This window comes from Pleuronectes platessa, chromosome 8, assembly GCF_947347685.1.
Source record: "Pleuronectes platessa chromosome 8, fPlePla1.1, whole genome shotgun sequence".
NCBI lineage: Eukaryota > Metazoa > Chordata > Actinopteri > Pleuronectiformes > Pleuronectidae > Pleuronectes > Pleuronectes platessa.
In genome coordinates, this window is record NC_070633.1 from 21106432 (window position 1) to 21132680 (window position 26249).

General features: G+C 42.3%; 1 protein-coding gene across 1 annotated transcript; it reads left to right on the top strand.

Annotated features, from left to right (window-relative positions):
- The first annotated feature begins 3892 nt into the window (after positions 1–3892).
- On the top strand, positions 3893–25197 carry apln (apelin). Its single transcript, XM_053428614.1, has 3 exons — positions 3893–4586; positions 17676–17848; positions 20835–25197. Exons 1-2 carry the CDS (start codon positions 4520–4522, stop codon positions 17840–17842), a joined length of 234 nt encoding a protein of 77 aa, XP_053284589.1. The 5' UTR covers positions 3893–4519; the 3' UTR covers positions 17843–17848; positions 20835–25197.
- Positions 25198–26249: the final 1052 nt, after the last annotated feature.

Consider the following 26249-nt stretch of genomic DNA (forward strand, 5'->3'; position numbering starts at 1 on the left):
ATGGATTCAACAGACATCCCTCATGTGTTGTTGTAGAATATCTATGGAGAATCTGAGTTAGACCGGCTTATGAGGGTGTGAAGCGTGTTTTGTACATGCTCCCTGAGTTTGATCCTGCCCTTGGTGCAAACCAGAGTGAGAAATGAACGTTCAAATACGAGAATATTTTTTTGATCTGGAGACTTAAAGGCACATCCCGCAGGTGCAACATCACAAGATAGTGATCTACCCTCTGGAAGTTACCTGACAATGATTAATAAAACTCTCAGTGAAAAGATCTCCCCTGATATAAAGTTGTCTTTTCATGTGTGGGCGGTTACACTGAATAGTCATCTCACAACGCATCTTTCTACAATTCTGCAGTAAAACTATGTTTCCAAAGACTGTTGAGCCATATTGGACTGATTATAGAGACAACAGTCTGAGAGTCACGCAACACCACAGCTCTAGATCCAAGGGGAGAAGTAGTAAAAACTATTTTGAACCTCATAAAGAGACATATGATCATTTCTATTAGGTTATTTTGGATATAAAACTAGCCAACCGAGGATGAATCTGTCACACAAGGGTAGACAGATGAGAAGTCAATTTATATTTATTTGATTACTGATGTGTAAATTGCTTTTCTCTCAGCACCGGCAGCACTCAGATGTCAAGGGTTTGTGATTATTCTCAGTTCATATCCGAGTTCAGAGTCAGTCCAACATTAAAGGAGATAAAGTCCAGCTGGTGCCCAAATTCTGAGATAAACAGACCTTTATTTGTTGCCATTTTCCCCTAAAAGACAGAAACGTAATAATTCATTTTGTTTGGACGAAAAATATGTGTTTTGTAGAACCAGTTTAGGAAATTGTTCCTAAACTGGAACTGATGCACTTCAGGGCTACAGCAGTTCTCTGCAGTTATAATGAGTACTAGGAACTGTATTCATGCAATTATGAAATAACAGAAAATGTGTGTATGTCTGTCGCTGCTGTGAGGCAATAAAGCAGAATGAGAACCACAGACAAAGAATTCCAGGGGGCTTTGGTAAACTCAGAACATTTCTCTGTTGAATCTTGAAGCGCTGCTGATAATGCCATGATTAAAGGAAGATAAGTTAATCCACCAAGTCTGTGATTCTTGACATTTCATGATATGAAGCACAGGCAGCCTGAGGGGAGGATAACATTTGTTTAAAGCTTCAGATGACCAAAAACACTGCTTGTTTTCTCATCTCTTCAACAAACTGTAGCCTTGAAATGTCCTCATGTAGATGTCACACTTCCCCCATTGCTGATCTTGATTATCAACAACAACCTCAAGCTGTTGACTGTGTTGACTCTTATCGCGATGGAGGTTTGATTTGTTTTCCATTTTAATAAAGGTGCGCTGCTATTGATGAATGCTCTGGAAATGGAAGCGGATGTAAAAATGCTAAGTTAAACCCTTCCACAACAATCCTAACAACATGAGTGAGTTGCTGCCGCTCGTCCAATCAGCAAAACAACAATACATGCAAACATCCGCACACTTCATTAGCATCAGAAATCAGGAGCTTTATATAGGAGCGGAAGATAAACAGGAAACACATTAATCGTCAATACTGTAAATAATATAGCAAATAGCTTCTGAGATCAGGGGACTCATTTATCCACAGCTGAGATGCCACCTGTTGACGACTCCTGGCGAGGAAAACGTGGCTCATAGGAAATGCAAAGACACCGTTTCTTTCTCCTTCATCTGCGTTACACTTATCTTGGGAATGTCTGCCTATTATTAAAAACTCAGGAATGAGGAAAAGTCGTCACCAGCGACCAAAGTCAGACGTCCAGAGCATTCCATCATCAAACACTTCCTGTAAACAGCCAAGTGTTTCCTGTGTTCAGGCACATGTGGCCGTATGGCTGGCCTCTGACTGCCTGCCCGTGCATCGTTGCCTGGTCTCCCTCCACATCCCTGGATGGACAAAGGTAATCCTCCACTGGCTTACAGTCACGTCATGGCACCCAGTCCGCTGATACACTCAGAGGAAACACCATCTGTTACATTTTCATTACAGGCTTTGCTTCAAGCTAAGACAATTAAAACTAACAGAGTGCAAATGTTCGAGCCTGCTCTGCCAACTTTACAATGTCTCACACGTTCTTATCCACGGGACATTTTAATGACCAGAAAATGCACAATCATAAATTATCATGGGTAGCACCTGGTTTCAGTACATTAGGGTTATAGCCAGCTCATTCACATTAACTGTTAATTTAGAGTAACTCTGCAGGCAGTCCTCCCACATTGGTTTGAAATTATTCCTGAATGTTGGATTAGATTGAATTTTGAATTACTCCTAACTACTAAGTGGGCTGGTAATGGCACTATAATCCCCACTATATCTCATTATGTACAATTGCTTGTGCTTTGTGTCAGTGCTCAGTGAGCACCTCTGAGAAAATGCTGTGAACGGATTCTTTTCAAGGCACTTGGGCGAATTATCTCTCAGCTAAAAAAAGGACAGGCTTGGATAAGCATCTTTAGTCCCCAGGGCTTGGCCACCCCTGAGGTGAGAGGATTGCTTCTCATGAAGTGGAGGCTTCAAGTGCTGCATGTAAAAATGGAAGCTGCTCTTGTTGCTGAGTCTCAAGTGGGTGGCACAGACATGTTGCCCTCAGGGACCTGGAGCCTTAAGGAGACAATGGCCGGGCTGTGTGAAGCGGGAGCTGCGGAGTCGAGGGTCACGGGGCCCCTCCGCTCAGGTCCACACCACTAAAGTGACTGTTTAGTGACAACACATAAAAAAAGGGGTTGTGTGGAAGACTTTGGGGGGGGGGGGGGTGTTTTTGGAGGTTGGGACCAAAGGCAGCCAATTCATCATGTGTCACTACAGCCCTTTGGGGACTTGGATATATGGACCCAAAAGTGAACTGACGCCTTGTAAACACTATTTCACAAAAACCTCTACATTCGTGCTTATCAAATGGATATGTTAGCATTTCTTAATTTACCCATTGATGGGTCAGATCTGCAGACTCCTTGCACTAGGGCAGAGTAGAGAAAGTCATAAGAGGGTGGGGACGAAATTGTTTGTATTTTGTATGAATAGAGTAAATCAAAATGTATTCTCAAGTGGTTTTCTTCCAGGAGAGGATGTAGAAACTTGATTTTTCTTTATGGCCAAATGCGATAAGAAAACTTGTTGTATGTCTAGTGCCTGCTTACAGTTCTCACAATTCAAAGCAAGAAATGCAACCTTTCCTGTTTAGTATTGAAAAATACACAAGTGGATTTATTTTATATCCATTTTAGGGTGTTGGTTTTCTGTCAGCTTTTGTTCATAGAGAGGATGTAATCTATGGAGCAAAATAAAACAAATGATTTCAGGGGCCAAGGAACAAATAGCGAACGCGATGGGATCCGGCAGAGTCTGATAAGTTTTTTCCTGCGGTTACTCCCCAAGTCACAGACACTTACTTCAAACGGTGCAAATTATTTAAGCCATACCTTCAGAGAGACAGGGCTGCCAGCGCTACGGTGGGTAAAGAATAGTGTGAGGAAGAAAGGTCTATACAGCTGGCGTAGATACAAAAGCAGGAAAGCATGAACCTCATCTCACACCTTCCCTTCTTTCATCTACTTCCCCTTATAAGCTGGTATTTTGATTCCTGGATTCCTGGCAAGCGGCGCTGTTCACAATTCAAAGAGTTTTCAACAAGAGCATCTGTTTGGGTATTATCATAAACCTGCATGCTCCCCCTACCCTTTACCTCCCTACTCCCCCTCTCCTCCCTCTCCTCCTTCTCCTTCCTCTGCCTTGTGCATTTGCATGTTGAGGAAAAAGGGGTGGAGAGGGTGGGTGATGGTGGGGCTTTTCCGTGACCCAACAGAGTCAATGATACATAAGCCACATGACCAACTAGTCTCCTTATCCAGGGCAAACGGGACTCGCACACACAGACACACACGCCGACAGACAGACCTGCGAGCTGACTTCCAGGACATTCACAGCTCCACTGAACTTGGCTCATGCTGTCGTTTCTCTGACAGAAGAAAATAGGAGAAGCGCGCGCACACACTCACGCTCGCACACACACACATACATACATACACCTCCGTGGGAGAGCTCAGATAAAGACGTGCCTTCAGTCCTAGATTGGCGCTGTCACACACTGACATACAAATACACATTTAGACAAATACACTGTCACAGTCAGGGAGCCACCACATGCCACACACACGCACACACACACACACACACATACCCACAGATTGACACACTCACTTCTCACATACACACACACAGGGGAGCAAACAGTCTCTCTCTCCCTTTCTTGCTCGCTCAGCTGCTCTTCCTCTCTCTCCCCCTCTCCCTCTCTCCCTCCCATCCACACACACTCTCTCTCACACACACACACAGACACCAACACACACACACACTGACTTACACACACACATACACACACACACACACATACACACACACACATACACACACACCACTACAGTATATCAGCGAGTGACTAGCGGAGAGCCAGAGGGGAGTGCAGAAATGAATGTGAAGATCCTGACGCTGGTGATTGTGCTCTTGGTGTCTCTGCTGTGTTCTGCTACTGCTGGTGAGTACAGGAGCGGCCAGGCTCGTCGCCGGTCGTCTCCCTTTGCTTTCTATTTCTCTCTGTGTTTGCCTTGGGCTCGTGCAGGCAGCTGTAGTTGATCAGTTACCCAGCATGGTTAGCCTTGTGTGGGCTCTAAAAGGCAGGAATATCAGCACCTGGCTGTATACAGTACTGCACTGCAGTGGTTATACTGTCTGCTTTTGTACTGCCATGGCTTTTGTGGTTAACTTAAATGCTTAGATTGATCATTTTCCTCCATACCTCACCTTGATTTAAGATGTGACATGTAGGAATGAAATATAAAGATAGCTTTTTATTGATGGATCTTCATGTGTGGAGCTATGCTGAGTGATACATTAGCTCGATGTATGGATGTTGTGGCTGTTATGAAATGTGAGATATGCATGGCACATGTTCTGTAAGGTGGAGTGAATCTGTTTAATTTATGGCTTGATGTAGTCCATCTGACCCAAGTGCTATATGATTATGAGATGACTGTTAATGTGCAGCAGGGCAACACAGCACTTATATATGCATGCGTGCCTCCTGTGGTGATGATAATGAGGACTGTAATTGTTGTACGCATTGATGAGGGGAGCACAGATCCCAGATGCTTGGACCGTCTCTGGAAGGGCTCAGTCTTGATGCCTTGTCACAGTAAATTTCCATAAAGTGCTGCTGCATCTCTGGAGCCATTGTTGAACTAGATATCAATTCCAGCGTGGATCTAAAAATGTCATATATTTGGAAACAATAACATTGACTTGGGACAGTTGAACAGGCGGGCAGGGAATATTCTCTCTGGTGGATCGGGGGAATAAATGACTTCCGAGAAATGGGCTGGGGGGTTACTTGGGAGACCGCTCGGCTGTCTACAGATGTGATGCAGGTAACATTGTGGTGTGAAAAAACAACAGTTAGGCCTGTGTAAATGTCTGGACCATTCTTGGGATTATCACCTACCCACCAACTACAGCGGCTTGGAAGACACACAGACAGAAGCTGTGTTTATTTCAAATACTGTGTATGTGGAAGATGCTGTGCAGACTTTACCTTTACACAATAGAGAGAATGCATGTAGCATATAAACATTTATATCTTAGAAGATGTAGGCCCAGGAAGATGTATAGTGTAAGATGCTGTCTAGTCTTTATGTTGCTAGGTGCTGTATGGAGTGGGGTCTAGGGCTGCTGTGTAGACTTTATGCTTGTATCGATCCATGGCCACAGCACTCACAGTTCCCATGCTTCCCAGAACATTTGTTACAGCGACAAGCTATTTTTGTCCGAGGCTCTCAGCACATGAGTAAATGGGAAGCAATTATCTAGCATCATGGTCAGTGTCGTTTTCACGCCCTGCGTGGGGCTAAGCATGTTCCACGCCTGAGAGCCCACTGTGCTACACCAGAGATGGGGAAAACAAGGCTGCTGTGCCTAAGGCTTTCATGGGAGCTAATCCTTCTCAACGATGTTCAAGTCACGGCGCTTATGTGCCTCTCCGTTCCCTGGCTGCTACTGTAGTATCAGAGCTCCATTGACAGAGAGGAAAAGAGAGAAAGGAAGGGATGCAAGTGTGTTGCGGCGTTGATGGGTGTGGGGAGGGATGCTAGCTGGAGTGTCTGCGTAGCACAAGCCTCTGCTACAGTATGCGCTGTCGCGGGAAGGTGTCGGAAGAGGCTCTGCATGTAGGCAGTGGGTGTGAAGCCTTTCATCTTGAGACAAACGCTTTTCCAGTTCAGTGGGCTTTCTCCTTCTCTCAGGCATCTGTGTGTGTACATGTGTGTCTGAGAAAGAATAGAGACGTACACAGAGAGTGAGACAGACCCACCATGTGTGTCTGTTTGTGCACTTGCGGGAAGCAATGGATATAGACCTGAATCTCAGTGATATAGGGTGGAGAATTATACATAAGGGTGTGTCTTGTATTTACGGACGTATATGCACAAGTACTCCTTTAGTGCAACAGGCAAAGCATTTCAAAAACCTAATGTTACTTACAATATTTATTCAGTGAACTAAAAGACCTGCTGTGGCCTTCTCTATGTAATATTAGCATCCTTAAGCAGTGCACTTCAATTACCTATCCTTGAGAAGCACTCTGGCTCAGGAGTGGGCTCCAGCTTTAGACATGTGGTATTCATAATTCATCCCAGGGCCGATCACTCTTCCTCCCTGTGTGACTCTTAAGACTGGTATAACAGTCCTTATTCTCAAAACATCCTTGTGTCTGTAATGGCCTCTTAGACGATATCAAAGCTTCCTTTTCCTCGGCCATGGAAACACCCTGCCAATCTTCACGCAGGGATGCTCTGGATAAAAACAATAGCAGCTGGCTCAGACACGCACTTGCCCACGCTCACACATGCACGGAGGGTGTAATTGTTAGGGCCTGGGTTGAACAGGTGAGGCCGTTCTGACTGCGGGGCACGAGGCCCGGATCAGAGCCATTATCTGGCAGAGAAATCGTCTGCTTGGGAAGGGGGTGATTTTATGAGAGCTGTCACTACTGCTATTATGCCATATTAAACTTTGATGTATTGTTGGGGCTGGCTGCTCTGTGGCACCAGCATTCATACATACTGTTCTGCAGCCCGCCTAACTCAGATGCTCAACCTAGTGTTACAGGTCAAAGTACAGCCAGAAAGAGGTGGGCTACAGTACATGCAGTAACTCATTAAGGCACCTACAGGCATTAAATGCATGCCTTGCTAGGTGTAATTATTTAGTAAGCAATTATTTAAGCTCCAAACCAACCATAACCAGGACATTTTAAATCATAAACGCAGGTATATCTAATGTAAAAAAGGTGTTTGTGCCTGTGGTCATGATTATGGTGGCCATGGAGAGAACAAAAAGCAGCTAAACTCTTCCAGATGTCCAGGCATAACATAATAACAGTGGGCAAACAGTTGTGTCAAAGGGGAAGCAGTGGAAAGGTTATTAGAGGATTATGGAGAATCACAGAGCCTTTTTTGAGGCACAGGAGCTTGTGAAAACCAGCTGCTTTTATCTCTCAAACACACACACACAAAAACACGGGCACGCACACAGGGTCAGATGAAATCCATTTCATGAAGAACCTGGATTTCCTCTTGATGCAGCATTACAAGAAAATAGAGCCAGCAGTGCAGTTTGTCTGCTGCAACACACGCACACGCACACGCACACGCACACGCACACAAACACACATTGGTCTTACTATAGTTGCAAGGACTAACATAAGGAGGATAAATGAGTCAATGAGTTTAGGGAGTGTGTAAAAAGAGATTTATCCTTTTGTTGATTTGTCTCTTGTTTATCTTCTGTGGGCTTAAATAGTAGCACTGTTATTATAATCCACACATCACAGATCCATGTCAGTTTGGTAAAGGGGCGGTTGTTTGACAGTAAATAACATGAATGATATATATTTGTCAGCTGTCAGAGATTTGCCTTACTATTTATACTGTCCCCTCTTCTGTGAAAGGAACTGGAAACCATATAGCATCAACAAACCACTGCAAATTTGCTTTACTTGTTAATTAATATTGTTACTAATTAATCATTAGTAACAATAACACAATTATTTGGCTAATTTAAAAGAAGCTATTCAGTGGTTGTTTTTATCTGGTTTACTTGTTAATGAACAGCTTTAAATCCAAAACACTTACAAAAATTTTAATTAAACTATTGCAATTTAAATGTTGTGAGTTCACTGTTTGCAGCAGGTACAACCATGTTTGAGGTTTTCCAGTTGTTTCTGACAATGACGTGCAATTACACTAGTAAATTAGCATTGTGGTAAAGATATACCATTATCATTGTATGAAAATTATTCATCAAGAGAAGATCTTATCAATATTGTCATCCCCTGCAGTGAGGATAAAATGCATTTCAGTGTAGCTTTACGGTTTCATTGAGAATATTTTCCTGTGATAAACCACCTCACATCTGTATAATATCACCTAAAGTGAGCTTTGTGAATGGCACTCACAATTGCTCTGAAGGGGGCAGGAGTTGAGGACGAGATTTAGTGAAAAATCATAACTCATTTGGTAGGGATATAAGGCTAACCTTTGGGCTGACGCTCCCTGGAGAGTTCAGATGTTGAAGACTTTGGCATATGTGACTGCTGGGTTGCTGTAATATAATTCAGAACCCTTTGAATGAATAAATCTACTCACTTAGATCTTCCCTTGAGAGTGAATGCAGTGAAGGGAAGAAAAAGCAGAGGGGGAGTTAATGGCAGGCCATGGGAGAGAAAAATAAAAGGGTGCAAAGGAAGCGAGGCATTCTTGAAGCTGTGGGGTTGTGTAAGCTTTCCATATAGTGGAGGAAGTCACAGCTACATCTAAAAACTCACAGCTGGTGATCTGGTTGGGCTTTACAGATTTCATATGTGGAATAATGACACTTCTTTGCCTCAAGGAGGGAAGTCCGTTCTGCTAAGTATGTTAAATTACTTGTAAATTAAATTCTGGCTGCATTCTGATTCCTTATGTACATGTCTGTTGCAGTCCTGATCCCCCTTTAAGTTTTGAGGGCACAACCTGGGGGTTTGTAGGGGGGGTCCTGTATAAGCCAGAGCTCATGATCACCAGACCCTATCCTCAAGCCCGGGGCGTTCCTTACAACTTAATTGAAGCCAGATATTTGAAAAAAATAACTGCTCAATTTCCCAACAGTATTCAATATTTAAGTGATTTATGACTCTCTTTTTAACATTAAGTGTTAGATTTACAGCAGTTGTCCGGGAAGATCAGATTCCTGATCAAGATCTAAGTGGACATTTTTATCAATGCGCTGCCAGACCGCAGAATACATATTTCGGTCTTTAGGAATGCAGGTGCTTTAATTACTTTCGTGATATATTTATAGGAAAGCAGATTGGAAAAATATGGCTTTTTTATATTGCTTTAGAGATTTAAGTTGTGGTAAAAATTCATACTTCAGCAGCTAACACTGCATGTACGAGGAGAAGCAAATTACTTTGGAGAATCAAATAAATATGGTTTAAGGTATTGTCGCCATTAACGTCAAAGCTCTATAAGTGAAATAATGGATCAGTGAGATTCCAGACAGCTAAAAAAAACGTGCTGCACAGCTGGCTGTTGTTAGGCAGATCTAACTCAGTCAGGGGATTTCAGTGCTGTGAAGATGATTGGGGCTTTGGATGGTGTAAAGGGACTTAGTAGATTTTGGGTTCATTTAGTGACACCCCCATTGGGATCAGCCTAAACTTCAAGCCTCAGGCAACAGGATGTGCGTGTCTCTTCTTTTCTCAGCGCATTATAGGATGTGGTGGAGCTTCTCACGAGGTTTCAAACTGCCATGTACTTTATGTTTGTGCCTTAAATGACATGATTGAAAATGGAAATCGTAAGATCTCCTCAGTCCTCCGCACAACTGGGTCCCTTCTGTGGAAACACAAGAAATCACTCATTTTTTAAATCATGCATTATTCATCACAGTTGCTGTGTCTTTGATCACAAATGTTGTTTTTCCCTGGGAGATTATTTCACACATACAGGTCTACACTTAAACATCGGTCAATCTAATGATCTGCCACTGACTAATAGCATCGATATCCTCTACATCAGCATAGGGCCCCTCGCTGTGTCCCCCCTCTGTCTCATTCAAGAGGCTGCCCTGCACTCAGCGGCTCCTGAGTACGAACACATGTTTGTAAAAGTAGAAGGGAAACACAATATATGGAATTCATAAACATGCATCCACATCAGGTAAACAGTTTATCCAAGCAGCCAATGAAAATAGAGGAGGGTGTAGAGGGCCAATAAACAGTGAACTTTAGCTCACCTGCAGCAATGTGCAGCTGAACCCGTGAGTAAAAGTATTTACGATCAGTATTTCTTCACTAAATACGTGTGACGACATTGCTTATTAGGTTTCACTGTATAACCTTTAACCTCTTTGTGTATACCATATGCTTATCAGTATATCCTGTATCAGTAATATATTTTTATATAGTTCATATTATGTGTTAATGTCTACATCTCATCTAAATCTCATCCATTGTTTTGTATCCCTTGGTCTGGTTGAGTAACACAGTCTGATGCAATGTTGCTGCTATTTTCCTTTAACAATGCTGTATGTACTGTGGGGAGAGGCGATGGTCCCCTCGGACATTAAAAGCTGCAGTGACGCTGTGATGTTTCTCTGCCGCTTTCTGTTTCTCTCTGTCTCCCACAAATGGGAGAAAGAACGCAGGTTCACAGCATGGGGGGGGGTGATGAGACAGGAGAGGGAGGGGCTGTGTTTCACATCTGATTAGCGTGCCCATGGAAACGGATGGTTGGAGGATCCCTTTGCCCTTGACATGCAATCTCTGGAGATTGGGGCAACGGTTGGTAGCATTACCTACCTACTGTACCTGCCATGCGCATAGCTGCTGCTGCTGCTGCTGACGGAAACAGCAGCAGCAGCATTATCATCATCATCTCTTCTTCTCCTGCCCTCACATGACAGGAAAGTTGAGAAAAGAAATATCCCCTCGACTACTCGTTTTCAGTTGGCTCAGACCTGCATTAACCTTATAGCCACAAATTCACCCCTTCAGCTGGAGTGGGATTGTGAATAAACCAACAGGCAGTCAAGTGGCGAGGAGAGTCAGTGGCTTCATTAGCTGGCTCAATGCTGCTGGCGGCCCTTTGAACTCACAGCGCTCTGATCATAGCAGAGTACGCAGTCTCACACCTCATCATTTCATACACTCAGTAATTCAGGGGCATATATAGCACCATACTTCACAGGCGGCTGACTAACTCAAAGGGGAATCTGCAGAAAGCCAGAAACTACCGGGGCTGCACAGTTTGTTTTTAATTTGTCCCCAACCTTCAGTGAGAGTGGGGGGTTACTTTTGGAGCAGGGGGACAAAGGGGTTAAGTTTAAAAGCTACAGTAATAGGAGGAACTTTTCATGCACTTTGGTTTCCTCAGTGGACTTTACACAAAGCCAGCCTTTTGCCCAGCCACAAGCGTAGCATTATCACAGCACAACAATGCTGCATATCAAACAGTTCCTGGCAAAAATAAAAGAAAGTGCTCACGACCAAAACAAACCCTCCCTAAGAGGAACACTTAAGAGTCAGAGTGCGGTGGCACACGAAGGGATGTTAAAAATCATCAGGGACACAGAGGGCTGATCATGGACTCAGCAGTTTTGTTTTAATTGAGAACCTGGCTGCTTTCAGCTGACAGTGTCATTCTTTTTGCTCCAAACTGAGCGCCTTTCATGGTGGCTGCCATGGTAACGGGGTCTGAAAGTCGGCAAGCAAATCGGTACCAGTTTCTGCCAAGGCCCAGACTTACTGGAAGGCATGCGATAAGCAGCATTTCCGACCCTAAATGTTGAATGGTGAGAGCTAAACAACAGGGGACAGCCTTCTCGGTTAGGCATCATTCCATATGTGCAGGATGAATGGGTGGGGAGGCTATCAGGAAGCAGGAAAATCCCCAGTGCGATGCTGTAGCGGTGCTGGGACTTATTCTAAGTTAAAAGAATGTTTGGCTTGTAAATGGCACAATTAACACATCTCATCCTTGGCTAAATAATCCTGATCCCCCTAATGTGCTTATGCAGTGGGAAGCATCTCTTCTTATGACATGTCTCTGTCTGGCTGCGTGGGTTAGCATGTCTGTGGTAATGGCATGCTATAGAGGGATTCATTAGCTAAAGCTACTCCTCTCCTTTTAGTGAATGAAGGGAGGGAGGCACCCAATGGAGACAGCGGGCCTGCTCTTCTCCTCCAATGTCATGGTAATAACCATGGCTACACACACCAGGGTATTAATTCTTCCTCTCTCCCACTTACACAAATATTGTTCTGCTGCCCTAAAGGATTACACACATACTCAATAAGCTGCAACTATACCTCCCTTAAAATGCAGACAGAAAATAAAGCTATATATGGCTGTGATGGTAAAATGCAATAACAGTGGTCACTGGTTTAAATATGCATTATAAATTAAATCCGTCCTTACATTGGAATATGTTGTTAAGTGATGGTATCTTATTAATTATGGTAATGGCATGATAATACGATGTGTGACTGTGAAAGGAGGGCAAGAGCTTTAAATGGGTCTACGATTTAGTCCAATCATAGTGCTAACAGGGAGGGAACCTAATTTTAGATAGAAACAATAGTAAGAGCCATAGTGTCTCTATGAAGCTGTAGTTTGGCACAGTGGTGCTTTGATCATATACTAACATGCTGATGTTCAGCAGGAATGAGGTTTACTATGAGCACTATCTTAGTTTAAGGTAAACATTTGCTAATTGAAATAAATGAAAAGTGAAGCTGATGGAAAGACCATTGGTCAGGCAGTTTTTTTTTTGCAATGTATTATGTAAGCTAATATTTTGCCATGGAGCTAGAAAGTTGAGGAATTATGGACATCATTGTAGAATCACACTGGTAATTTCTTTGTCCCCATGGGGTTAACCGTTCTCCTCCCAGTCCAGTACCCACCCATTCCCATTCTCCCAGCTGTTTGTCTAACATCAAGATACATCTGTACAAACTGAACCAAGCACGATTTATGGCACGGAGGTTTCAGACAAGTGATGCAGGGACGGCAAAAAAAAACAAAAAATAGAGATGAAATGTTCTTGAGAAGCTCGGCCAACTGTGAAAATAGATCAATGAGATTGCACACAATTGATTCATAATCAGTGTGACTGTGAGTGATGAGCACAACGGGTAAACAAACAGATACGATTCAAGAGGACAGTAAATCAATTTGCAGTGACACAGAGAAAATTAAACACAGCAAGGATTACAATTTGGTGCCTACACTTGATTGTGCATGTTTACATTTGATGCAACAGTTTCTAAATTATAAACACAGCTCTTTGTGCACTTGTTGCTGTTGTTATTCTCACAGGCCGATACAGTTTAATCTCTTATGTCGTAGTGACACAAAAACCATTATGCTGTGGCTGCATTTACAAGTGCAGACATTTGTTATATGGTCTTTTTGGCAGTCGAGGCACACAAATCAGCTTTACAACTATTAATAATCGGCTCTGGCCCATTGGCCATGCTGCCTGTTTTCCTGCATTGACACACAGCGCTGTGATGTACAGTTTGCTCTTGCCAACCGTGAGGGCAGCTGATGAACTTGGCCTTAAACCAGAGGACAGCCATTCCTCTTCGCTGACTGGATGGACAAGTGCTGGAAGACGTAAATCTCTCCAGGCGCCACTGATGGACTGCTGCAGAATCGACAGGGATAAGCTGTCAGGCTTCCACTTTCTGCTAGGCCATTATAAGACTGAGAGCCAGCCATTTCAAAAAAGACAATATAACAAATATCACCTCAGGAGGCAGTGGTGAAACTAGGGCGAGGAATTAGCGAGGAGCCGACCAGCTATTCATCATTGGTTTGGAGACTGTCCAGTTTGTGACACTCCCAACTATTCTCTCTTCTCTGCCTTACCATCTCTACGTCTCCTCTATACCCTTCTCCTTAAGGAGGCGGCAGTGACGCAAGCAGCAGCAACAGCAATAACCTGGCATTCCTGAAATTCCCCCTTTATTACAATTTAATTAGGGAATTACCAAGTGGGGGCAGAAGTGTTGAGACTTGGTGGAGAGAGGGCACAACCAAGGTCAGCAGAAGTATAGATAAGATGCTTGTTGCTGTGAGACATATGTTATTCTGCTATTTTACTGTTTTACCAGCTGAACGTAAACACACGGTAAATCCCTCATGGGAAAAGATCAAATGGGATACTACAAAGACTGGATCCAATTTCAGAGCATTAAGATGGCTGCGATATCTTTGTTTATGGAAAAGAAACATGCATTATCCAATAACAAACCGGCCATGGAAACAATCAAAGGGTCTTATCCAGATGCAACAGATGCTGCAACGTTCAATCTATGTGTATTCCACTATAGACAGGTAAAGATTCAAAGATATCTGTTGCTGTGTGTCATATCTGTCACACTGAGATACTGTCCCTACAGACTGCAAGAGTTAATCTATACAGCCGGTGTTATCACTTGGGCCTGGTTTATTTTTAGCAGCTTTCATTACACTTTTCTATCCTGTAGCCAGATTGGATGGGTTGAGATTTGTGAGGAAAATCAGGCGATGTAGTCCCTTCAAACCCCAGTGCAGAGCAGTGGCTGACAGCTTGCCATGGCAGGAGACATCTAAATTGTCTCATTATGGACCTGGGCTATGACAGCCTGAGCCTCCCTTAGAGGGATGGCAGATGAGCTGTGTGAGCCGAAGTACAATTACTTTACCATCTTGCATTGGAATGTGTGTATGGGTGTGTGTGTGTCGCAACTGAATGAGACTCCAGTTAATGCATGTGTTTGCAACACCTGTTACTAGCCTACTGCTCAAACCTGAGCTGCAGTTGGACTTAGTGTAGTATTGTAGTTACTTCAGGTATCACTGAGACATTTTAAGTGTCAGTACACTTAACCCCAAAAGATCGAACAGTGCCTCTTTTTGACAGTTTTAACCCAGTCCCTTCTGGCACTTCTTCATGGTAACAGGCGACAAGCAAATGTGTTTGGATGAAAAGTTGTTCAAAATATGTTTTGACAACATTTGTTTTGACCGTACACTTTATATAAAGATGGAAAAAACATCTTCCGCCCACTATTCAGAAAAGAAGCCAAAAATCGTGCGGATACTAACGCTGCTATCTTGCGCCAATGATGCCATTTGGAGCCTGGGTCTGCATAGTAGCAATAAGGGGGAAGGAACCATAGTATCCAGATCATCTCAATACACATGCTTGCCTCACCTTCAGGGAGCCATCATGTCGTCCATCTTTATATACAGTTTGTGCTACAGACACCTTAAATAGCAAAGACTGCATCCTTCCTCTAGTTTTTGTATTTTCTGCGTCTAAATGCTGATGGTGTTTTATGGGCAAAAGGAAGGAGAGCCTCCCATCCCCCTATCTTAAAATTTATGTTGACCTTAAAATCTACAAAAACATAGAGGGTATTAACATTAAACCACCTGAATTTGAAAGAAATTTGTTGAATGCCTTCAGTATGTGCGAACGTCCCCTCATTTGCTGTGTATCTGGAACAATAACAAACGGATAATGTGCAGATTAGTGCGACTAGGGCCAAAGATGGGCTTTAGATGCGGAAATATGCAACAGAAACTTTCCCTGCTGTAAATGAATTAGCCCACTGTTCAGCCACCAATGTAATGTGTTATGTGATCGCGGAAGAAGATTAGTGTGAAAATGGAATCTGAGATGTTTGGCGGGTCAGGTATATCAACTGAAAACATTAAACAGGCTGTTTTGCTCAGTCATGCAGTTAACCATTGTTTAAACCTGACAGCCTGAAAAACACCCCTCTTTCCTCCTTTTCTTTGGAAGTTGTTCTTTCTAAAAATGTTCAATATACTACGGCTGGTTGGTAATTAAGAAAGGCTGCCTACCCTCTAATTGTGTTTTGAATTCTGCAATTGAAGAAAGCAGCCCTTTATTGAGACAAACTGATCCAGGCTAATAGAGAAACTTGAGTGTTTTGAACGCAATAGAAAGATTCAGGGTCATGGCTGTGCCTTCTCCTTATAAAAGCCTGTAATCACCACTCGGCACACCTAAATACACTCAATGATGAGGAGAATCTTAGGTAACCAGAAAAATTAACATCACCCTGGCCTTTATAAGCTGCTCAACTGCTGTCCTCAATATACTTGCTGCTTTTCCAAACCTCTGCAGTTGACTGGCTGAATTATCTTAAGCTGTGTCCTCACCCAAGCCCACGTAAACCCAGGGAGGTATTGCTCCTGGGAATTCTAAAAATGATGCCAGTGTCTCTGAGGAGAGGAGACAGGAATGTCATGACCCCATGTGAGTGATGTCAATCAGCTTTTTGATGGGAAATACCCACTAGGGGTTTGCAGTTTCTTTTGAAAAAGGGTAGTAGTTTCACTTTGAGATGAAGAATCTGTTAGAAATTCAAAAAGATTTGAAGAGCGATAAAGGTGCAGTGTGGGTCTCAAAGGATTTCACCAATAAGGTTAAGTTATTCAACCTGTATAATATCTTCTGCTTTTGGAGGTAGAGGTGATTCACTGAAAGACAGTAATGAGGAATGTAGAGTCCAGTGTTTAGTGTTTGACCGATACTGAAGACTAAAAGTCACAATATATCTCTAACTCTAAGATTTCAGTTAATTTCTAATCTGTCTCTTGTGTATCATCTAATCATTACAGAAGTCAACTACATCTACAGCTCCAATTCAGTGTTTTTATGAGTTATGGGTTATTTGAATGAAAAATGTATGACTTATGTAGAGTGTAGTCGCTGGGATTCCACCACTTCGATGAGCCCTAATAAAAGGCCCTGCTCTGCTTACACTCACATTTTATTGGACGTGATGAAGATTAGGGTGTAGAGCGAAAGATCACCTGCATGAAATATCCCATTACTAGTAAAGATCTGCTGCTAAATGTAATATTCCAAGTCAAGAGGAGGTCTTTCAGTTTGTGATGTTGAAAGGTCACAGCAGAGACACTTGAGGTGGACCTGAGCATTTAGAAAAGAGGGGCTTAAGGGGATCAGGCCACACTTATTGAGAGAAGACTGAGAACATCTGGGATCACTCTGAAACACACATACACACACCTAAGACATTCACACATTCTCTGAGAGACACATTGCTATCATCAACGCATCTCTAATCTTGGATCAAACCCTGAGACAGGATGCACCTCCACGAGGTCTGTTGCTTTTCGGTGTTTGTAATCTTGACGGAGAGTGAGAGAGACATGAGACACCAGGGGTTTTTGGTTTCCCACTTTGGCCATGGCAGTGTCTATCTGCTTTGCTCTTGTTACACCATGCCAACTTGATGAACTACAACTCTGGGTGGGCCAGAAGAGGCCCACACAGACACATCCCCACACTGACACACATGCTTATGTATACATGTCTCTTGTTTCCTCATCTACAACCACTCTTTGGGTCTTGCTAGATGTTTTTCTTAGGTATGAATGGGCTTGGCTTATAATCGAGTCAAATGAGATACTTTGTGCGAGAAGAAACTGAAATATTAGGACATTTCTGGGGATCTAACTGGTCTTTGTTTGTCCTCCAGGTCCCATGGCCTCCATGGAGCATGGCAGAGAGCTGGAAGAGGCCTCTCCAGTGAGAAAAATGGTCCAGCAGAGCCCTGTAAGAGGTGGTCAGACCCACAGACCAGCCGGCTGGAAGAGGAGACGCCCACGGCCCCGTCTTTCCCACAAGGGGCCTATGCCATTCTAGAGCAAGGTGAGTTTATTGCAGTCAGAGGTGTCAGGACACTCATTAGGTTTGTTTGTCAAAACCCATGACAAAACGGTCAGTGTCACACACCAAAAGGCTCTATACCCACCTGCGATTCTCATGTGCCTCGCTGTGCTGTATTTGCCTACAGCCAACTTTCTGTCAAACGTTCTGTCAAGTCAGAGCAAAAGCACTTCCTGATATATTAAATCATAACTGCTGACTAGTGAGGAAATGACTTCCGAGAGGTATTTCTAAAAGGACCGTGATCTTGAGTCCTAAAATACTTTGTTAGTAGAATCCATTTGGATGTTTCTGATGACGAATGAGAAACCTAAACTGTTACAGGAACACTGAAAACTCTGTTAATGACCATCCTATCCAGACTCAGTTCCAACACAAGCCTGTTATTGTTGGCACTGAAAAAGATACATGTTTTAACAGATTATTGGACTTTGCTCTACCAGCTTTCATGCTTTCATAGTACGATAGATACTGTATTTGAGGCTACGTCATTTATTTCCTCATATGGGAAAAAGTTATACTTAGAAACATAACCTTTGAATAAACTATACAAGCATTAAATCAGTTTTTTCAAAGATAGTACTTTAGAGAGCTGGGTTTCCTAGGCGTAATATGCTTTCCCTCTCAGGAATGTTTACTTGCTGTCAAGTGAAACAAGGTTTATGTTGAAACTCTTTAATCCAAAATCTGAGATAATATTTTACTTATCACCATTTCACGGCTAGATTTTCTTGTCTCAACTAAAACAAACTCACTGTATGTCTAGAAAAAAACAAATCAAGCTTTACTAGGAAACTTAAACATGCTACAACTTATTAAACGACATGATAAAGATTAAACCTTTCTTTGTACTAGCTAATGTCTCTGTGTGTAGAGGGCAACAGTAGTTCAAATATGTCACTGCATTAGGACTCATTGAAGTCTCTCCCAAACACTGTGAGCGACAGGGAAACTTAGAAAAACACAATATCCCTTCAGGAGGTGTCAACCATACAAAGCTGACCTGCAAAGGTCCACCATAAATGAGCGCCATAGTGAGAGGAGGCTGCAGCCAGAGAGGTTCCCGGCATGGTTAATCAGTTTTCAGGAAATAGTATCAAAGCCATAGACATTTGGAAGTTCTATTTTCTAAAACAGCCAGGGAAGTTTTACAATCTAGGACAAATTATGGATCATTATTGTGTTTTTTTTGACAAGGTCAGACTTCTTTTGAATGCACTCCTGTTTCAATAACATACCCTAGAGACTCACAACCAGGTTGAAAGCAAAAAGTAAGGTCAATGTGTGCTTGAAGGACAACAGTGGTGCTAGTCCTTTATCCTAATGCCTACAAAAATGTGGAAACGCTTTTTGCGAGTTGAGTGGTCAGATCTTCTGTTTGGTGACAGAGTGCTGGCCACACAATACAGGGAGCTTCAGGAAGTTGTGAAGCTCTGTGAAAGTGAACAGCTCACTGAGTCACAATGCTCTATCTGCAAACACCCCTTAAACCACAACACACTGAAGATTTCCTTTTGTTGTTCACTTCTGAATGCAGCTCCTTGGATTGTCGCAAGGTTCATAGTTCACCTCGTTCAAGGATTTCTCTGCATGCCCTGCTGGTTTACTCCAACAAGACGGGAGTCCGAATCAGGCTGTCCATCAGCAGCATTAGAGTGACATTTAGTAACGATAAAAACTTCACTGAGCAAATTATCCAAGTTCAGATAACGTTTTACTTGATGATTTAAGACTTCAGGAGAACCAGTTTCTCCACTCAACAAGCCACTCCTCTAACACTTAAGTTTGAAAGGCTCTGTTCATCCTCACGTGTCCTGCTTTCTTCTTCTATTTGAGTTGATAATGAGAAACAAACCTGTGGAAGCAGAAGGACATGCTTTTTGTGTGATCAAAGCTAGAGTTCAACGGAGAAGTCCAGCAGTCCATGCAGTCACATGACATACTATGTTACGATTGGCCCATATTTATTTTTAAATAAAGTTGAGCAATAATTGACTGGACATGGTTCATCCGCTAGCCATCCCCTATTTAGCAACATCTCCCGATTTTAGTGTCAAAAACAACTCATCTTTTATTCTCAAAGACACCTAAGGCAAAATTGGACTTTGCAGCATTACACATTCCAGATGTGATCGAAGCTGAGAAGAAAGATTGCGACCCGGGTCATCCTCCTTGAGCATTTGAGTAGACTCAGATCTGAATGTGCTGTTACAGCACTTGGAACTAATCTATGCCAGTGACAGTGAAAGACGACAGGATATTACAGATTTAAAGCTGCAGGCAATTTATGGAAACCCGTTGAGATACTGAGTGTGAGAAAATCCCAGTGAATGAGTCCTCTAAAGAGTTTCCCACAAAACAATGCAGGGCAGGTCTGCAACTCCTCCCGTACATTCAACCTGCCATGTAGTATGACTTCAAGGCGCTGAGATCATACTGTTGGCCCACACAGACAACAAACAACCATTCAATGCAGTAGAGATTAGATATACTGTAGATCCCAGTGCTTGAGGCATTACATGACCACAGAAATATGCCGTAATGAAACAAAAGCAGGTTCTTATTCTCGAATGAACCTTGTTGTCATTCAACAAAGCTTACAGCATCTGAAATCTTGGGACTAGAGAAGATATAGGACAAGGGAAGATAAAATATTTCCTCATTGTTAGGGAGTGATGCAGTGCCCCTAGTGTAGTATAATGTTGGGCTTGTGTTCTACAGCGAGTTCTACAGTTGTTTTTCTTACTCCCTGCTGCACCTTCCTGTCACAGACCGTGTAATCTGGTTGGAACATGTTACAGATAACCTTTTCTTCTAGTTTTTTATTGCACAGCAGCCAGAAGTAGATCCCTGTGGGGTGCAATTATTGGGGAGGAAATTGAAATGTTTGCATGGTACATGAAATGATATTTAGGAAAGAAAAAAGACACATTGATCTGACTTTTTCTGTTTTTTTCCTGTCTTGCAGGCACTGCTTTGAGCGCCCTCCCCCAGGTTCTGATTTCTATGCTCTTCCTTTGCCTTGGGGGGCCTTGCAACAAAGGGCCGATGCTTGCCCAGCCTGAAGAGTGATGTCCATAGCACCTGCTGGTTCTTCAAGCAACTCTGTCCACAAAAAATCAGGACAAGCCGCTCACCCTCAGCTCGAGGAAGAATTGGGAGCAGGGAAGGGGGGTGGGGGGTATTGAACCCGAGCTATCAGACTCTATTTCTCTGTCTCTCTTTCTTTTACTCCCTCGCTACTTATCTATCTCTGTCTTCTCCCAAGTGTTTTTTTTCCTATCATTTGCTTAATAGAGCCCAATCAAAAGCGATCTCCCTGTGTGTCTCACACACTTTGCATGATATGTGGTGGAGGGGGAGCCCAGTCATAACAATCTGAGTCTTAAAGCATCTGTCACTTCTCCATGGTGTGGTATTCCCATCTCTCAGTTTCAAGGTTACAGTAGCCACTGGTTTATTTGCTGTTTAGCTACTTATCAGCTTTACTTGTGAGAGAGGGTGCTGATCATGCAGAGGGGCAGTTATAATAGTTGACAAAAGCAAATATTAAGTTCACTTAGGATACCCTGGATATATGCAGCGTAAAGGAAATTCCTAGGTTTTTGTGTTTAAAATGGAAGAGCAAGTGAGTCACATCTGAACGACATTGAAATCATCGCTTAACTATCATTATTTATGGTGCTTCGTACCTCCTAATGACACTGCGTCCACATGCAAAGTAAAGTTGGACTGAAAAGAGAGTCCAATTGTTAAAACAATCTATAAAAGTGACACAACAATTCCTTAATTTAGAAAAGATAGGAAATTCTTCACTTCCAAAGTTATTTTGGTGTTTGTGAACTCATTAACACCTTGGGGAGGGGGGTCGGGGGTTTACTGACACGCTCAAGGTTACTGTAACATGTTGCACCTTGGATGAGTCCTTTGACCCCAAATCCCAATCCCAATCCTGTCCCCAATCCCCAGCCTTCGCACCACATTGCTGCCCTGTGCAGCTGCTCTACACGACTGTTAACTGGCAGGAGCGGTCTGCTCCACCGACAGATCGCCTTGCCTTTTAATGAAGTGCCAAATAATAACCTTGTCCGCAATGCTGCCAGGAACAAAGGAATGGAAGGTTAGGCAGAAACACATTACCTCTTGTTTGAAGTCTTGATACACTGACACATTATGCATTTTAAATTTCTTCTAACAGAAATCCAATGTGAGATAATGATAATAGGAGGACAAGTTAAATTAGACCAAAAAAAAACAGGAAACAGTTTCGAAGCAAAGCTCAGCTCAGTTAATATACCACAGTGACCAGCCTCCCACTAGTGCTCTAGCTGCTGTAATATTCAGCATAAGGCTGGTTTGACCCCTTGACCGAAATCTTTCACTGACAAAATGCTATGCCTTTCCATCATACTGGAATATATTACTGTTTGTGTTTATTTCTGTGTTGAAGTAGTAATTTCTTTTTTTCTCAGGGTGCTGTGACAGAGGCTTGTACTAGCGCAGTCTATTTTGTGCATTTATTTAATAAAGAACACAAACATACAGTACATTAAAGCTTATACGAGCATATTTTCATATACGGTATCTTTACTCTCCCTGTATGTATTCACCAATATAGCCATGTAGCCAGATTCAGTCCTTTCTCATTCTGATCTGTTCCCTACATTTCATTGGGTACAGTTGCCTTTTCTAGTTCGCCCTACCACAGCACAGGTGGTCGTGGCTTTGATCATTCCGCTCATTAAATCCTAGAGTTAATCTTTCTCAGATGGATCTCCCCAAGGCTGGCCGGGGCCACTTAGTCTGAGCTCATTGTTAAATTGGCTTAGACTGAAACCACGCCCTTCCCCCTTTCCAATCCCCAAACCCCGGATGATTCAGAGTGTAACCATGTAACATAGTAGGGGAGTAACGTGTAGAGCAGCCACCTTGCAATCGTTCGTTGTGTATTAGGTGTGAGAAGCAAGTTCCTCATTTTTTTGAGGTAAACTCTCATTTCAATCTGCTGCGATTCGATCGGCAAACACTCTACTGCGACAAAATAAGCAACTGGCAGGTAAATCTAGATTTCCAGTACCTCTTCCCTCTAACCATGTCTCATGCAAATAATATAACAAAATGCAGAGTCTTCTCAGGCCCAGCATGAGAAGCTTTTATTAAGAGAGCATCTAAAATCACATCCACCCAACCAAGCACTGCTTGATTAAAACTGTATTAAATCCTAGGGCACTGTGAAGCGAAATTATTTAAATTCCACCATTTTTGTTTTCATACCCGCTTAGACAGAGATGTAGATTTCATTAATGCTCCTTGGGAGTGAGACAGCTTTGCTCATGACGTCTCATGTATTATTGGGGAAGATAATGGGAAGATATGAGCTGGGGATGGAAGTTCAAAGCCGCAGGAGTTTGGATGCTGGAAGTAGATACGGTTATGACAAGGGGTTTTAAACAATATTCCCCCATCTCGGAAGTTTTTGTTACAGAGCCGAGCAACGTCTGTATCCGCACTGTTCTTCATGAATGTATCCTCACCATCTGCACCAGCCATGCTGCCCTTTCAGAGACAAGAGCAAACCAATGTTTATGTAAAGTACCCTTTTGAATCTTGGTCAGTTGAATCCAAAAATCAAAAGCCAAATATCCCACTGATCCAAAGCCTCTAGTGTCAATAAGTCCCAACAAATAGACGTGGCTTTGCTCCAAGATTTTCTGTATGGGTTCGCAAGGCTGCACTTTTGCAATTCCATTATGCTGCTGGACAAATACACCCTGAAAACAAGAGTCTCTTGGTATGGAATAGTTTTCCAGTGTATTGTGACAATTTTTTGTCTGATTTTTGTCTAGCTGGTTGTCCAAAGCTTACTTTTTGAATACAGTGTGAAAACCTGTATTTTTTGTGGATGTAACAAAATAGAAAAGTAGTCTGCAGCATAATATGTCGTTGACACGTGAAAGCTTTCAGGCATTCTTTTCTTGTAGATCATAGCCCACAACCCTCCTCTGCACATCAGGTTAATGGGCCTTGTGGTGTGGAAGGACAAGCATGTCCAGGCTCAAACTGAAATGGTAAACCAATACATTATGCTCGGGGAGCAAAATCATTTTCCTTAATGGTCTTTTCCAGCAAGGCTTACACAAGAGAAACGATTCCTATCCTCTCAATGTTTCCCCTCCAGTTCCTCTTCTCTGTGACCATCTCAAGGCCTGAGTAATGTTCCTATGCACTTGTTAGCATGTTTTCCTGGTAGAAAAATGTTTGTGCTGAGAACTTGCCCCATTGTGTTTTGTTATTTTTGTCCAAATGCATTTGGCTGGTAGTGTGTAAGGAGTGGGGATGAGCAGAGAGATAGATATGTGTTAATGGTGGAGATGAGGGTAAGCTAGCAGAAAGATTTAAAATATTAGCTTAGCCAATAAGCTCTGTTTCCCAATAGCTATAGACACAACCGCCACAAAAAACGTCATAGAAAAACACAAGGTTTTTATGTTTTCTATGCTTTTGTCATTATTTACTCGGTTCTCTACAAGACACAATTCCTTTAAAATGAAACCGAACCAAACTTTTCATTCAGTGTGGGAATGGTATGAGAGTCAGCACACAACACATTCCATGATTTTACCTTGTGTATCTCTAAACCCATCAAACTGTATCATGTTGGCCTTCAGAGTGGGTGTCTGCAGGATCTAGTGGCTGATATTCAATCCAATGCATTCACACATTTCCACCGGCTGGGCAATCCAAAGGATAACTAGATTATATCTCCCGTGGGAAATGACTATCTGTCATTATCCCGGAGACTCAAAATGAGACTTCCTACACCCAGAATAGCACAGGCCCCTCCCGCCTTGATTGCAACATATTCTCCATCTATGTAACCACTGTGTTAAAGATCAGCTACATTCAGAACAATCTGAGGAGAGATGCAGTCTGTAGGCTTGCACGCCATTGCAACAGTGTTAATAGGTCTCAAGCAGAAACAATTTTTAAGACAATGTATTACTCCTGAAACTTATATTCTGTTTATGGTGTGTGCTCATATTACTCACCAGGCCAAATGTACAGTCCCTGTCTCTGTTTTGATGTTGAACTGGGCAAAAATAAATGACATAAATAGATAAATAAAACAAGTGTATCAGAAATGGTTGAAATACTGTGTACATATTTGAACTTTGGTTTCTAATTTATAAAAGATAAGCTTTAGCTCTTGGAGTACTTATTTTATTTTTTCCTTTCATGCGTAGCTTTGTGTTTTTATTTTCTATTTCTGTAAAGTGTGTAAATATATCTTTATGATAATAAGTAATATTAAAAATCTTATTTTAAGAAAACACTGTGTCATGTCATTTCTTTAGAAAAAGAAAAAAGCATTTAATGTTTATCATTGTCAAAGGTTTAAGGTTTCAGTGAACTGTCATCTGATATGGCAGTAAATGCAATGTGCATTTAAATGATGAGGGTGCAAAATAGATGTGCACCAAAATCTTTAGGATTCATCCTGAGGAGGACATGGAGTTTCAAGTTAGTTATTTCTAAAAAACCACAAATGTTAAGCTCAAAGCGGCACGACAGGAAAAGTCACGGGCTCACAAACAGAGTTAGGATTGTTCCTCTGGAAACCATCATTACCTGCATACTGGTCTGTGTCAACTAATCACATTGAGGTGGAGATATTTAAATGCTAACTGCAATCTTTGAAATACTATGGGTTTCTAGATAGACGCAAGATGATCACCAAATTTAAAAGGATTTATCCTCTGGTAACAATGAATACCTGTACCAAATGAAAGAGAAATTACATCACTCACAACTGCTACTTCAATTACAATGTGAAGCTCTAATCACAAACAAAACCAGCCCTCATTAACTCACAGCGTTGCTCGGATGCTGAAGATTTACTCGCATTTTTTAAATATATTTTATTTCAAGTCAGCTCCATTGTTAGTGTTTTTTAACATTTGCGTAGCTGAACCTGAGCTTAAATTAAACAAAAGAAAAACAGCAACATGTTTACCGGACTGCCACGGCCATTAACCTTTACCTTCAGTTCAGTCTTTTATAGAAATTCATTCGTTGCAGTATGCACATGCCTTTGGAAATGTAAATCAACTCCTCATCCATTAAGGAACACTTCACCAGTGACAGCTAGCCTTTCCTGAGCTTATAGTGCATACTAAGCAAGCTGCACATTAATGCATCACAGCTGCTGAGCATGCATGGAAACCTTGGATGTGTCTTGATGCACTGAGATGCAGCGTGCATACATGTCATATCTAGATACAAAGGAAACTCCTCTAGTCATTACTGCTGGATAATCAGAAAAGAATTCAGCAGAGGTAAACAAGTATGTCTGATAGTCTATACCTCTGATTTTTAGGATGTT